Source organism: Accipiter gentilis, chromosome 6, assembly GCF_929443795.1.
Source record: "Accipiter gentilis chromosome 6, bAccGen1.1, whole genome shotgun sequence".
Classification (NCBI taxonomy): Eukaryota; Metazoa; Chordata; class Aves; order Accipitriformes; family Accipitridae; genus Astur; species Astur gentilis.
Window position 1 is genome coordinate 12,840,891 of NC_064885.1, and position 15,429 is coordinate 12,856,319.

Here is a 15,429-nt window from a genome sequence, read left to right on the forward strand (position 1 = left end):
GGCATACTACCACTGATCCCAGCTGGAGCCTCCGTGAGAGTGGACCACCTCTGGGACTTCTGTGCAAGTCCAGGACTGCATTGTGCTCCAGACTCCTCTCTGCCTGCATGGAGCAGAGCAGTTAATCTGCATGGAGCTAACATGCTGCAGCTGGTGGAGGGCTGTGCACACCATGCAGCGTTGGAGTGATATTTGGAAAACACCAAGTTATTTGCAGAAGGCGCTTGGGTCGGTAGCTGGGAGCCTCTAATAGAAACACGGTGAGTCATTGCCCAGCACTGCGGTAGGGGTGCAGAAGTACTGGCGGTGTGGTTGGGTTGCTCCACTTTACGTTATAGTCCCTCCACTGACTTTCAGGCAGCATCTGCCAAAACATCACCACTCAGTGTTATGGATGGACAGCCCTCAACTCTTGCCAGAGCATCCATCACCTCTCGGCGAGGCCTTTCCTCTCCTCCTCAGGGACAGAGAGGTGTTTGGTAGACCTCCATGGCAGGCCATATGTAGGATGGTGACTTCTTCCCAGTGAGCCATCCTTGGTCACAGCCCTCACCCAGCCCTTGGAGAGCTGTGAGCTCTTACTCTCTCCCATACAATGTGGTCATTCCTCCTTGTCTGTAGTCATTACAATTTTATCTTTTCTGCTGAGACTGGATACTCTTTTCTTGCCTTCTGGCAAATCTCAGTTTCTGCCCTTGTCCTCCAGTTAACCTGCCCCTGTGTCCTGGTTTCAGCTGGGATAGAGTTAACTGTCTTCCTAGTAGCTGGTACGGTGCTATGTTTTGAGTTCAGTATGTGAAGAATGTTGATAACACTGATGTTTTCAGTTGTTGCTCAGTAGTGTTTAGACTAAAGTCAAGGATTTTTCAGCTTCTCATGCCCAGCCAGCGAGAAAGCTGGAGGGGCACAAGAAATTGGCACAGGACACAGCCAGGGCACCTGACCCAAACTGGCCAACGGTGTATTCCATACCATGGGACGTCCCATCTAGTATAGGAACTGGGAAGTGGGGGCGGGGAATCGCCACTCGGGGACTGGCTGGGTGTCGGTCGGCGGGTGGTGAGCAATTGCCCTGCGCATCATTTGTACATTCCAATCCTTTTATTACTACTGTTGTCATTTTATTAGTGTTATCATTATCATTATTAGTTTCTTCTTTTCTGTTCTATTAAACCGTTCTTATCTCAACCCAGGAGTTTTACTTCTTTTTCCCGATTTTCTCCCCCATCCCACTGGATGGGGGGGAGTGAATGAGTGGCTGCCTGGTGCTTAGTTGCTGGCTGGGGTTAAACCACAACACCCTGACCTTCAGAAGCAGTGTGTTCTTTCTCACCCTGCTCCTGGAGACCCTCCTGCCTCATCTTCAGGGTCACAGTCAACATCTCCACAGTTCTTTTGGCCCTCTGCATCTCCATGCCAAGCAATGATAGGCCTCACCTATCAGTAGCTGCTGAAATTTAAGTGTCGAACCTAAACTGGTCAGTTAGGGTCTCCTTATAGGATCTGGAGCATGGCAGGCACCTCCAGGAGATAATGCCCCAACTCAACTCTTCTTTCCCTTACACTGAGGAGGAAACTCAAGCGCTTCAGCTTCTGGGACTCTTATTTCATGCCCACCAATACCTGCATTGGTGCCTGCAGTGCTGTCACCACTGCAGGACATGCCCTCAGTCCTCTCAGACTATGTGAAGCACATACAGGACATGGAGCCCACTGGTAACAGCTCACATCTTGTGCTACTGGGGCGGCACAGGTTGTGCAGGTGTGGGAGGGAAACAGTCCAGGGCAGAGGAGACCTCAGCCCCTATTCCCCTAACCAGCCTCATCCCATCCATGCTCTTCAGTCCATTTGCACAGCTCTTGGAAGGATGCACTTTTGCCTCCAAGCTGCTTGGGCAGGTTGGGTAATAGGGGCCTGCTGACAAATGCAGGAACCTCGACAGGGGAACTTCTTACTAAGGGACATGCATGAAAGAAGCAGAAATAGAAATGGTGACTGTTTCATATCCTGTGTCACTGGGGAGGCTCTGAATTGAGGGGGGAGCTTCATCCTTCCGGGGCTGGGGCTGTTGCTCCGTTCCACCACGACACTGCACCATGAGCAGCCTCTTCTCTGTGGGAAATTCCACCATGCCTACGCAAGCTGCTGCATGGACCAAATCACCCCATAAATTGGGCAGCTGCTGATTGTCTTGGCATCAGACAGAAAAGAGGCTTTCAAGCTCCACTTGCCTGCTTCAGCTCCGGCCACCACTTCTCAGCTGACATGAAGGTTTTTGTGGCTGCCCTCACCATTCTCATCGCTGCTCTCTGCTACCAGACCTCTGCTGCACCGAGTAAGCCAAGCTCTCCCCCTCCTCTCTAAATGGGAACAGGAAAGATGTTGCTGATGGGACAGGGTCCCTTCTGCCAGCCCTTACACCTCTGGGTCCCCTCCCATGTCAGACCACCCTCTGACAGGTGCTCCAGGGCCTTTGGGGGTCTCCTGCCATGGGAAAGGCACAGCTCAAAGCACGGCATGGGCTGTATCAGTGCCAACTCAAGTTGAACCCAAAAGATTTCTCTTTGAAGGAAGAAGAAAAAAGACCTCATCTTTCCTCTTCCTCTTCCCCATCCCCCGGGGGTTTGCGGTCCCAGCTCCCTGCCCCTGGTCCCCATCCCTTGCCACTGCTGACGACTGTCTTTGCCCTTCACAGTTGGCTCCGACCCACCGACCTCCTGCTGCTTCACCTACACCTCCCGGCAGCTGCCACGCAGCTTCGTGGTGGAGTACTATGAGACCAACAGCCAGTGCCCCCAGCCAGCCGTCGTGTAAGTCCTCTCCTCCTGGGTGGTGGTGGGCTCTCCCTTTGGGCTGAGGATCCAGAGAGGGAAAGACCCTTTTTCAAAAGACAGGGGATGGAGGCTGGCCCCAGGGGATGGGAGGGATAGGGGAACAAGAGGTGCAAGGTGATGCTCCATGAGCTCAGCACACGGGGGGCTCACACCGTTTCTGCTCCACCATTTTGCAAACTAACTGGTGGCTGCTTGATGCGATGGGCATGGCATGTTGCATGCCCAAATTCTGCTGATCCTTGGGAGAGGCTGGGTTTGGGACAGGGCTCCTCTCCATGCAGCACTCTCCCACTGAAAACTTACCTGTCTGCACCTCACAGGTTTATCACGAAGAAGGGCCGCCAAGTCTGCGCCAACCCTGAGCAGGACTGGGTCCAGGAGTACATGAGCGATCTGGAGCTGAACTAAGGTGCCGGGACACCCGGCTGCCGGGATGGGCGAGTCACAGCCAGCTGCGGGCTCTGTCAGAAATGTTTCAATGTCATTTAAAGTTAGCTGAGCAATGAAAATGTTCCAGAATCTAACTTTAGTATTTTGATATTTACATATTTAATTTTTACAGGGGAGGGATGAGGTGCAATAATTCCACTCTAGACAAATAAGAATATTATTTAATATATTTTTTTTAAATGAAGACTCATGCTCAGGTTATATTTTCTGTATTTAATTCATTGTATTTTTAATGTAATATTTAATTCAAATTTTGAGAAATAAATATTTTTGTAAGAACTTTCTGTCTTTGCCTCTATTACGATTCTTTGCAATGACAATAGCTGAAATTATAATAATGGCAACACGTTCTTTATTCCCTTTTCTACGCTGTCAAAACCCCCACGAGCTTTTGCTATCTGAACATCCTGGTTTGCAAAATAAGAAGAGAAAAACCATGAAGGAGGAGGTGTGAGAAGGGCATAAATTACATTCAGGTAGCTTGGCTCACTCTTTTGATAAGGTATTTAATCACTACTCATTACAACTACTGGCAGCTAGTTAAATTCCATTGCTGGTCCCATTATAGTCAATTAAAACGTTACCTTCAGGGGCTGAAATTTAACATGTTGACTGTTTCAGGGAAAGTTTTCTGAGAGCTGCAGCTAAAATGGATCAGCTATTCCCAGAGCTGAGGATGGAAAAAATATGTTTCACTACAAGAGTATTAGAACTATTTCATTAAACTCTCCTTAGCTGGGACATGAGGCTTAGCAGATGTGTCCCTCTTATGAGAAAAGGTGCTTTTTCTCCATGCCTCCAAAACCTGCCCATCTCTGGAGATGCCTGCCCAGAGGCACAGCATCCAGAGATGCAGTATTTCCCTGCAATCACCCTGCCAGAGCCCAGCCTCAGGGCAGGATCTGCCCCTGTAAGGAGACGTCTCCACTGCAGCCCTGGGGCTGGCCTCTCACCACTGCCGAAGGAGATGGAGCCCACACCACTGACGGCATTTGGGTTGCTCTGATCGTCTCTGGACACGTGCTGTTGGATGAACGAGGGTTTGGGTTCCTCGGGTGCCTACAGGGCAGCCCAACGAAAAAGGCTCAGGTCAGAGACCTGTCTGCACTCAGCTCACCCCACAGTGTTTTCATACTGAATTTGAGAGGACAAACATGAACATCAGTGAGACACGGGGGAGCAGAGCAGAAAGGGGGCTCCTGGGGAGGGTGAAGATGAGCAGACACAGGGCAGAGGCTACGTGGGAGCCGTGCAGTGAGAGGAGCCTCAGGTGGGGCTGGAACGGACCAGGGGGATGTGGGTGTGTTTGGTGGAGGAAGGAGCGTATCGGTTATGTCAGGAGCCTTGTCACTTCAGGAACTGCAGCCCCCAGCTCCTCAGCCCACAGGGCAGCGTGCACCCCTTCAGTCATCCCACTACAGCGCTGACTGCACCCAGCCTAAAATAGCATCCAGGGAGGAGGAGGAGGGTGAAACAGAGATGTGCCAGTGAGCAGGACCCCTTCCCCAAGATGCTGCTGGGAGGGAGCCCATGGCTGGGAGGTTCAGGTGGACATCACCATGAAGGCAGCTGTGCCTTGGTGACAAAAAGCTGCTCCTGCATGTGGGGGAGGTGGCTTTGGTCACAGCCCTGACTCCAGAGGCACTGCATGCCCCAGGGCCAGCTCCAGGAGCAGGGCTCATTGTGGCCACGCTGGAGGTGAGGACACCTTGGCCGTTGGGTACTAGCCAGCCCCATATCTGGGTGCCAGAGCCCGGCAGCTTCACCCTGAGGAATGAGATTTGCACAAAGCTGGGTGCCCAGAGCTGCCCTTGCTCCAGGGAACAGCAGGAGCAGGGGTCAGGACAGGGAGACCTGCAACAGGATCATCCCAAAATGGCTTGAGCCTCCACAGTCCCTCTTGGATACAAGCCCCGTCTGTCCCTGTGGCACTGGGAGCAGTCCCGCAGCCTTGGGGTTTCTTGCCAAAGGACACACAGTGCAGGATCATCTGAGGAGCACCATCCAGCCCGTGAACCGTTTGAGCCTGTTGTAAACAACCCCAAGTGCCAACATCCTTAACAAGCGGGGTCACATTCAAGCCACCCACAGCAGACACCTCCGCTGGGTACCTCAGCTAACTCCTCACCGCTATTCTGGGAGCCTGCAGGGAGTCCTGAATTGCTCTTGTTTTTCTTGATCTTACACCCACCTACGTGTGACAGCTCAGAGGAGCCCTCCAAGTGCATGCGAGGAATACAGCGTCCTTATTAATCCACACCCCCAGGCACAGAGGTGTGAACGAAGCCTGCACGAGCAAGGCGAAGGCAGCCAGCAGCTTTCAGCAAGCCGGCAGCTGCCTCCAAGGCCCGCAAGCAGCGTTGTGCACATCCCTCGTGATCTTCAGAGCCGCCACATTTTGCAAAGGAGGAGGAGGAGGAGGAGGAGGAGGAGGAAGAGGAGTGCAGAAAGGTGGCCCAGAGCAGGGACAGGCAGGGGCTACAGTACCCATGTTGCCATTAGCTCAAATCTGCACCCAGGGATTACAGTGCCCAGAGCAGGGGATATGCTTTCCATATACGTTGATGCAGCTATTTGAGGCTGACCTCACTGCTAGAGCTGAGTGGTGCAAGAAAAGCCTCACACCATGCAGCCCTTGGAGGAGCCCCAGGATGCCCCGGTGCTCATGCATGGGACTGAGGTGCTAATCATGATGCTCATCCCCCCCAGAAACAGCCTTGCAGGGTGCTCAGGGAGCACCCACTGGAGCCAGGGCAGGTGAACCCAAGAAGCAGAGGGCACTAAGCCCAAGGCAGCAGATGAAGAGAAAGGAGAGGCTGGGACCCAAAAAGAGGGTGTCTTGCAGGGGGTTTCCTCTGGATTCAGACCAAGACAAGAGCAATAGTGTCAAGGGCTTCAGAATTTGTAAACTACTATAAGAAAGACTCATCCTGAAACCGGAGCATGGTGTTTACTGAGTATTTTGTGCGATGTATATAAAAGTAAATATTTTTAACAAAAACCCCGGGAAAGCCTAGGTGTGAACAGAAGTAAAATCATTACTATGATAACATCATTATTATAACATACATGCACATTTATGTATTTGTTGTTTATATCACTCTGGTGTGTCCGTATGCTTTTTGAGGTATAACAACAGCCAGGGGAGTTGGAGGTCAGAGTCTGGCATTGCACAGAAGAGGGAGCTGGGCTGTGCTGATGGAGACACAGATTGATGGCAATCAAGGTTCATGGTCTGATGGCTTTTACATCTCCACTTTTTCAGAGGAATTAGACACCCTGAATGCAAAACACCTATACACGCAGAAGCGCCAGCTCTGTGCGTTCCTCACCATCCCAGGTACCTGTGCCCTGGCTTGCTGCAGGGAGGAGACGCTCAGTCCTACACCCAAAACAGCTCTTCCCAGAGACACCAAGATGGGGGACCATGTCTCTTCTGGGGGGCCAGCATCCAAAAAAGGCATGTAAAAGTGGATGGTTTTGCATGCTGCATACAAAAGTAATGTTTTCTTAAAGTAGCACTATATCCCATTCTTCCAGGGCTGAGGAAGACACAGAAGTATTATGCTAGAAATGGTGCCTGGTTATCACCTTTTCTGTAACAGCCAACATAAGGCAGATGTGGCAATGAAGACCAGGAAGAACATTTCTGCTTAGTTCTTAGAAAGGCACAGACGACTACTCACATCCCCGTAAGATGACAACAAAGCATTTTCCACTACACTAGAAGAGAAAGAACTGCAGGTCTGCAAATTTTGCTGGGGAGAATCTTAACAGGGGACACTGTCAATGCCTCTGGGTGACGAAACTGCCCCAGGAGCTAAAGCCTAAAAATATGACATTAATCTAGATTGCTCAGAAAAACAGCTCCCTGATCACCCAACCCTAAACCATGGCCATTCTGCCACATGTAGTATCCCAAGAGATTACTGCCCTCAGTAAAACCAGACACCTTGAGCAGATCAGTCCTGGGACCCTGGGACCACAGCAAGAGACCATCTCAATCCAAAATGTCCCTGCAAAACATGTATATGCCCATCTTCCCTCAGCACATGGAAATCAAATGGAACTGGTGTGACTGTGATTAGTTTGGCACATACTGGTCAGCCCCTTTGGTAATAAATAACCTTATGATGCCGTATGAGGGTCACCAGCTTGCTTGGAGCTGGGGAGCAGGAGCACTTGTGGGAAGACCCACATGCTCGGGTCAGACCATGCTGTGACACGCAGCCATCCCTCACGGCTGAGGCAGATGGTCCAAGCAGGACATGGTCCTTGCTGGGTAGGATCGGTGTGAAGGCCAGAGCCAGGCAATAAATGTGTTTCCACTGAGAACAGGGGCAAGCTCAACTTGTCATGACTTAAACAGAAAGCCTGCTTGCAAATAGCTTTAGGAACAGCTTTAGCTTTAAATTAGCAGGGAGGTCTAAAAGCCAGGTCCCAGTGCTCCTGGCTTTTCTCTAGCTGCCCATTGTCAACCAGTTTGGGCATCTCAGGGCAGACTGGTATCTGCCCCAAGCAGTTTCTTAGTTGCAAGTGATGTGGAGAGTCCACCAGATGGAAAATTTTATAGCATATTCAGAGCTATCTCGTGCCTTCAACCTTTCCTCTCCTTTCTAGGAGAGGCAAATTCACAATTTCTAGGAATGATTTGGGTGCTGCGTCGGGGTGAGTTCACATCCTTTCTGCTCATTCATTTCTTCACCCAATTTGCAAGATCTCCAAACTGTTGCACTTCCTCCCGCCTATTCTGGAAATGCTCTTCGTGTTTCTGACACTGCAGCGAGTGCCACTCATCTGTCAACTTGGCATGGTCAGATTACTTTTGCTTTCTGGACAGTTTCCATCCCACCACCTTGTCCTGCCCCTGGTTCAGTGACATTTAGCCTGATCCCTTCCCAACTGTCACCCTGCACAAACAGGTTTTCCTGGCTGTCCTCAACACTCCCCGCCCCCCCCCCCCCCCAAATTGCCTCTTCTTCCAGTCCTCTGTCAGGACCTCAAAGTTCCTGTCCTTTCCTACCTTCTCAGGCTCCATAAACACCCTCTGTAAGATCTCCATGGAGGTCAATGAGCTGCAGAGCCCACCAAGACCCATTGCCCTTCTCCTTCCTGGGATATGACAAAGCTGGGACTGGGGTCTTCTAGCTGGTCTCTTCTCTCTGCCATGCAGCTTCCAAAAGAAAGAGCCTGAAGCTGAAGGGAGGAGGGTGGGACTCCCCAAAATGCAACAAAACTCAGCTGAGAGGTCTCAGGTCCAGCATCATTTTTCACTAGGAGACTCCTAAAGCACCATTCAGGACACACACAGAGAAAGGGTGCTGAGCATTTCAGACCGTGCTTTATCAAATCTCATTTTATTTGAATTGGTTTTTAAATTGAGCAGCTTCATTATTTTTGTCTAAAGAGCATGCTCTGCAGCTGCTCCAGATGAAGTCCACAGCTGCTGGCATTGCCTCCACCCTGTTTGCCCCCAGGGCAGCATCTCCTGTCTCCTGGCCTTGGTCCACAGGCACTTTGGTTTAAATGAGTAGGACTAGATGATGCTGCACTTGAACTTAAGGACCTGAGAGCTTTTCCTCCAGAGACAGGTTGGCAGACTGCTTGAGGCAAGAACCTCAGGCAGCAATACAGCCTGGAGGAGAAGGGATGTCCCAGGGGATGGAGAGACCAAAGGTGACCTTTGGAGACATCAGCAGAGGCTGGGTTATTTTTCTTTCCCTGGGCTTTGCAGCCCTTGAAGTGCCCCCACCTGGGGTGGGTAACTCACTGCTTCCCATGCTTGGAGATTTCCCACCCGTGGGGCTTGTGAGGGGAGGTGGAGGGGCTGGAGCTACCAGACCTGGAGGTCATCTCCCTGCCAGCAGATGAGAGAGCAGCCCAGGACCACCCACACCCATATAGAAGTCCCCTCGCCTTTACTGCAGGTCCCAGCACCACGAGGCTGAAGTGTGGCCAACTACACAGCAGCTGCCACTACTGAATCCCTGCCTGACAGGTGCCCAGCTTGCTGTGGTGTCCCACTGATGCCACAGCAGGATCTCTCAAGGACCCTCTCTGGGCTGCAGATGACCAGGTCCAGCAGCACCCTTTGCCCTCTGAGATGTTGCAGATTAGCTGGGGCTAACGAGCAGGGATGGATGCACCATAAAACCACAGTGCTAACCACACAAGGCTCCCCAAATCAACCCTTTATTGCCTTGTTCCAGTACAATTCACACCAAAATCAGCACTATGCAGCAGGCTGGGCACGTATCCTTCTCCAGCAGCCTGTGAGATGAGCAGCAGGGCAGTGGTGGTCAGCGGGATCCCCTGTCCCCGTCAGCACAGAGGGTTATGGCACATCCCCACTGCAAAGTGCCTTTTCCAGCACAGGCATGGCACGGGGTGGGTGTCACACTTGGCAGGTGACCTTCAGCAGCCAGGAGCATGCGGACACCCTTCCATGACGCTCACCAAGGCACACAGATATTTCCCTGGTGCTGCCCCACCATCACTCTCCTGCTCACAGGAGGAGCCAGTCGGGCTCCCAAGGTCTCTGCCCGCCAGTGGGAAGCCAGAGCAGCTGCTGTCACAGGATGATGCACCCGGTCCCCTGCGTGTCCCTGACCCAGGAGATCACCAAGGGCTCTGCATTTCTGCCCCCCAAAAAGGCACCCAGGAAAAAGAGAGGCCTGAGGTTCCCTGAAAACTTGTCAGTGAAGGTGTAAACGTGGGAGCGGTCGCTCACATTGTAAAAGGAGATTTCTCCTGCCTCGTAGTCCAGGAAGATCCCAATGCGCCGGGGTCTTACGGTCAGGGTCAGCGGGGAGACAGGCGAGGTGAGGGCCTCGTAGTTGCCCCCATTTTGCAGCCGCAGCAACCAGTAGCCATTGTCTGGGGAGAAGTGGACATTGCCTTTCCGGCTGGCAGACTCCCGGCACAGCCCCAGGCCCCACTCGGGCTTGTCTCCCACTTGCACCTCCCAGTAGCAGCGGCCTGAGAAGAAGACCTGACTCCCCAGCACTGCCGGAGTGGTGCTGAACCTCTTGGGGTTGTCGAAGAGGGACAGAAGCAGCTTCTTGCTGCCGCGCCGCACACTCTTGCGGTCCTCGGACAGGGTAAGGTCAGGGTGCGCCGTCTCAGGGTCCAGAGTCACATCCACTGGAGCGAGAGAAGGGTGGGAGGACAGATGGGGCTTCAGGGGTCTGCAGGTGCAGGCACACGCGGGTGTCTGCAACCCAGATGCTGGGCTCTTCCAGCTCTTCCTACCTCCTACATTTATTTGCTTGTGCCTGTTGTTTTGCACAGCTCCCAGCACTGCCTGGCAGTGGGGAACTGCAATACATAAAATCATGCTAACTATAAACAATATAAAAATATTTGGCATCTGGCTGCAGAGCAGGAACAGAATAAGGGTGGCTCTGCAGCCCTCGGCACAGTTTCAGAAACAGCCAACACTGAAAACAAGAGTTTGTGGGCAACACAGAGCCTGAAACTCCAGAGTGACCTCCTAGCCTTCAGGGTCACCTCACAACCCATCCAGAATGAGGAAGGTGTCCCCACCATGGAACCAGCCTGAGTTCATCAGTACACAAACTGGGACCAGCTGGACAAAGCTCGTTGAAAAAACCTCCCCGTGCCCCAGGGTATGGGGGGTGGACTGGAGCCAGGAGCCAGGAGCTGGCACAAAAGCAGCTCCCTTACCTTTGAACTTCTTCAGCATTTCCCTCATGCCCAGGCAGTGCTCGGGGATGCTGTAGTTTTCCTTCAGGGTCACGGACACAGCCTTGGGGGACTGGAACTTCACCCCCTCGCACCTGAAAGGAGAGTGATGCCCATGGGCTGTATCCAGAGCCCACAGCACAGCCAGTCTCCTGCTGGGGTCAGGTTTAATGCCTTTCTGTTGGCTGCATGGAGGCATCTCCTCCCTTGAGCTCTTCGGCTGTGAAGAGCACTAGGGATAACTGCTGGCTTTTCAGGAAGCCTGATGGGACCAGAGGTAAACGACGTGGGGACCAGCAGTACCAGTCCCTGGGAAAGAAGGAGCAAGGCCACCTGGGCAGCATGTCCCTTAGGAGAGGACACATCTCACACACCACAAGGCCAGGCAAGCCCTTGGGTCTAGGGCTCTGGAAGAAGAGGATGGAGTCTCTTCTCCAGCCCCTGCTGGTCTCAGTCCTTTCTTTGTCAGCCCCAGGGAGGACCAAACCAGATGCTGGGCAGGGAAAACAGAGGGTGGCTGGCATGGAGCAGACACGAACATCTCAGAGAATGGAGGCAGCCAGGATGGTAGAGGGAACAAGCACGGGTACCCACCTGCTCAGGACGCTTTTCATGTCCTAGAAGGAGAAGAGAAAAACCATTCTGGGTGTGAGGCTCCAGAGCCTCATGCCCACCAGCCAGCCTGGCCCTGGCCACCCATCCAGATGGCAAAGGCATCGAGGCTGAGGTAATGGGGCTGGTGGCATAGCCTGACCTTGAGCAGCCCGTCAGCTGGCTGCTGGGTCTTCTCCTTTATCTCCAGGATCAGCTCCTCCAGCAAGGACTTCTGCTCCACCAGCCTGGCCAGGTTTTCATTGATCATCAGCAGAATCCGCTTCTCCTCTTCCTCCAGCTTCTGGAGTAGCAGCTTCTCCTCGTCAGCCAGCAGCCGATGCAGCTTCCCGAACTCGCTCACAATCCTCTCCCGCTTTTTCTTCACTGTCTCCTTGCAATAAGAAGATACACTGGGTGAAGCAAGGCACTGTTAGCCAGGCAGCTGTGACAGAGCCAGATTCTCTGGCACCCATGCCCAGCATCAGGCCCTGGGAAACCACCTCATTTTTTTGGTAAGTGCATGTATTTAAAAAAACAGCCAGAGGCTAACTGCTGTGCTTTCACCTCGCCTGAGTTCCTGTTGGACATCCTCAGTTTACCAGCAGTAGGACTTTGCCCGGGGCATTTCTGCTCAGCTGGACCTCAGATGCCTAACGATGTCTCCGTGCAGCACAGGGGACTGGTGGGCCTGCTAGGCTGCAAGGACATGCCATCAAGTGTCGGGGCAGGTTTTTATTAGATATGATACAACTCATCCCTCCAGCTAGATTCAGACTAACCCGCTGCTTGGGCAGCCCAGAGGAAATGCTCTACGTCTGGAAAAACCCACAGCAATGGGAAAGAGGTGGAAGAAGCCCCGGAGCTGGGGAGGAATGGAAAGAGGGAGACATGGAGGACTCCCCGATTGTCTGAGAGCTCTCACTACAGCCAGCAACTGGCAGGGTCTGCCAGTGCTTTAGGGGTTTTCACCTGACCCCTAAAAATTGGCATTTTGCTTGAAACCTGAAGCACCAGGAAAACACACTGCGGTTAGCTAGGACCATGAAACCTCAAAATGCAGAAGATAAATGAAAGGAAACTGAACTGCCTTTATTTTTATGTCCAAGCACATGATTTCTTGGATCTGAGTCACAAAGGCTTGATAGGCCAGGATGGTCACAGTCACCTCCCCCCTACCGCTCACAAGGGATATTTTTTTTCTTTTTACTAAAAAAGGATGACAACACTGGGCCGGGAGGAAGCCAGAGGCAGCTGAGCTGCGGCCCTGGAGCCCTGAGTCAGGTTGGCGGTGCAAGAGTGACATGGCTTTTTCACAAACTCCATCCCCAGCCTTGAGGGGGATGGTGGGCACACAGGGGCACCCCAAAAACCCACCACCCGCTTGGCTGGGCTGCGGCAGGCAGGCAGAGGTGCCGTGCAAAAAACTAGAGGAGTCCAGAGAAACCTGTTTTCCCTGCCAAAACTGATTAATCATCAAATCTAGCTCAGGGCTGGATAACTCGGTCCAGCAGTTTCGTTTCCTTTTCTGCAGTTACTTTTACTTTCCAGCTTCCACCCTGGAGGGACATGAAATGCAGCTGTTTTGCTGGTGTTATATCTCCCCGGGACTGCCTGGAGTCGGGCAGAGGTGCAGTAATTCAGCTTTTCCTTCTTTAATGAAAACACTTCTAGTTCCTATTGTTGCAACGTAGAGCTCACCCTATGGCTCACGCCTGGCTTGTAACTCAAGCACACATTGTAAAACAAAACGCAAATAAAAAATATCCAGTGTCTATTTGTTTAACCGGCAGACAAGCCCCTGTGGCTTCAATGGAGCTGCCGTGCTGCTCTTTGCAAAGCATTTCTTTGCAAACCTTTTCAATTTTTAGTAGAGCCACACACAGTCACTGAGCCTGGCTTCCAGCACCAGTCCTCCGTACAACAGCAGGACAAGGGGACATGTCCCATCCTGAGGATTATGCCAAATTCATGGCCACAGAAAAGATCATAATTGCCGATCTCTCTGAAGCTCATTCTTTAAGACTTAAGCCAGGCACCTGCCTTGCACTCCTGGGTTTTCATCCTTTCCGCTGACTCACGCTTCCTCACGTCCTCCACTTCCTTCAAAAGATGCTCCAGGGATTTCTGGAGTTTGACCTGAAAATAGAAGAAATGGGCTCACCTCACCCCAGCAGCACCCACGAAGCGCTGCAGTTTGGCTGGGCCCTCTCTGCCCTGGGACTGCTGGTGCCAGCAGGCAGCCAGGGGACAGTGACCCCGCACCAGGCAGTACCAGCCCTGGCACCCGAACCCAGCAGCTGTGCTCTTCACTTCACTCGCAGCATTAACCCTTTCCGCACTCCTTGGGTTTTCTCCATATTTTTCTTACTATTTAGGTTTTGGAGAACAAAGTGACCGCTCCCCACAACGCTGGGGTGCGGGGCAGCTGGCAGCACGCTGTCAGGAGCATCGCTGGGACATGTGGTTTGGGTGCACCCCTCCACCAAGGCAAAACGTCCCCAGCGCAGGACCCACCACCCCCACTTCTCTGGGGGGGTCACAGAGGGGCAGGGAGCCAGGCTGCCTCCGTGCACCCGCATGGACAGGGGTGAGCCTGGGTGCCGGAAAATTTGGGAGCCAGTGGGTCCAGCCTCGTTCCTGCAATGAGAGCAGCTGGGTGGGTGCTGCCGTCTCTGCCACCCCCTCCTCTGCTTTGCCAGCGGTGCCGCTGGGGCTGTTGGGAGAGGGGCGGTGGGGTCCTGGCGGCCAATCCCCTCGGCGCCCGTGTGCCCAGGGTGCATCGGGGCAGGACGGGGACCCCCGGAACCCCAACCTCCCCTACCTTGTACACCTGTGCAGCCTCCTCGATGGGGTAGACGGTGTGCGAGCGGTGGTGCAGGGACTCCCGGCACACCACGCAGATGGCTTCCTCATCCTCCTCGCAGAAGAGCTTGAGGCGCTCATCGTGCTGGGCGCAGAGAGGGGTCCCCGTCCCCGTCCCCGTCTCCGTCCCTGGGCCACCCCGCAGCCCCAGCTGCCGGATGCTCTCCACGATGTTGGCCAGCTGCCTGTTGGGTCGGAAGCCGCTGCGGTGGCAGGAGGCGCGGCACTGCGGGCAGGAGAAGGGCCCGTCGGCCCAGAGACCCTTCTCCTGGCAGTGCTTGGCGATGCAGCCCCGGCAGAAGTTGTGCCCGCAGTCAACACTGACCGGCTCGCTCATGTACTCCAGGCAGATGGGGCAGATGGCCTCCTCTTGCAGCCGCTCCAGGGCACCCGCCAGGGCCATGGCAGCCTCTGCGGCCGGGCGGCCTCGCTGCACGCTTCCTTCCCCCCCGAGTCAACCAGCAAACGCAGGCTCACAGGCGGGCGCGGATGCAGTAGCCTCACGGCGAGGCAGCGCCGGCAGTGCCACGGGAGGCTGGAGGAGAAGCCGGCCTAGCTGCCGTGCGGCACCGGCGGTGGGAGCCTCGGCACTGGCTGGGGGAGGAGCGTTGCACCGGCCGGGACAGCTGCAGCCAGCCTTAAAGGCTGGGGCTTCCTCCAGCGCCGGCGGGTCAAAGAGAAATAAAAACCCTGCCAGGAGAGTGGGACAAATTAGGAAGCACCAGAAATAATCCCTGCCCATAGATAGCCCCGGGCACTGGGATGGCAGAGGTGACAGGGTCGTCTCTGGTGTTTGCTGAACCGAGCAGCCCGCGGCTGCAGTGTGAGCCCTGGTGTTGCCTGCCCGCTGCGTGCTCACAAGCTGCCTGAAGGTGCTAGGTGAGTTTGGTGATACCCGCGCCTTACCACACCGCAGCCCGTGCCGAAACATCCCCCGTGACACCCATCCACTGCAGAGAGCCACAAGCTTGGGCATCGACCGGG

At 53.8% G+C, this 15,429-nt stretch overlaps 2 protein-coding genes across 3 annotated transcripts; one reads left to right on the forward strand and one right to left on the reverse strand.

The window, feature by feature from the left end:
• Positions 1–2,078: 2,078 nt before the first annotated feature.
• On the forward strand, positions 2,079–3,469 carry LOC126039773 (C-C motif chemokine 4 homolog). The gene is made up of 3 exons (XM_049803399.1): positions 2,079–2,336; positions 2,697–2,811; positions 3,156–3,469. Exons 1-3 carry the CDS (start codon positions 2,267–2,269, stop codon positions 3,241–3,243), a joined length of 273 nt encoding a protein of 90 aa, XP_049659356.1. The 5' UTR covers positions 2,079–2,266; the 3' UTR covers positions 3,244–3,469.
• A 5,247-nt stretch (positions 3,470–8,716) lies between these two features.
• Positions 8,717–15,287, reverse strand: LOC126039770 (E3 ubiquitin-protein ligase TRIM39-like). 2 transcript variants are annotated; one of them, XM_049803396.1, is made up of 7 exons: positions 14,771–15,287; positions 14,405–14,671; positions 13,624–13,719; positions 11,744–11,974; positions 11,584–11,606; positions 10,972–11,084; positions 8,717–10,428 (listed from the first exon to the last, which is right to left on the reverse strand). In XM_049803396.1, exons 1-7 carry the CDS (start codon positions 14,846–14,848, stop codon positions 9,857–9,859), a joined length of 1,380 nt encoding a protein of 459 aa, XP_049659353.1. In that variant the 5' UTR covers positions 14,849–15,287; the 3' UTR covers positions 8,717–9,856. The 2 variants fall into 2 exon arrangements, with proteins under 2 accessions (XP_049659353.1, XP_049659352.1); XM_049803395.1 differs by having other exon boundaries at positions 14,405–15,287.
• Between the last annotated feature and the right edge of the window lie 142 nt (positions 15,288–15,429).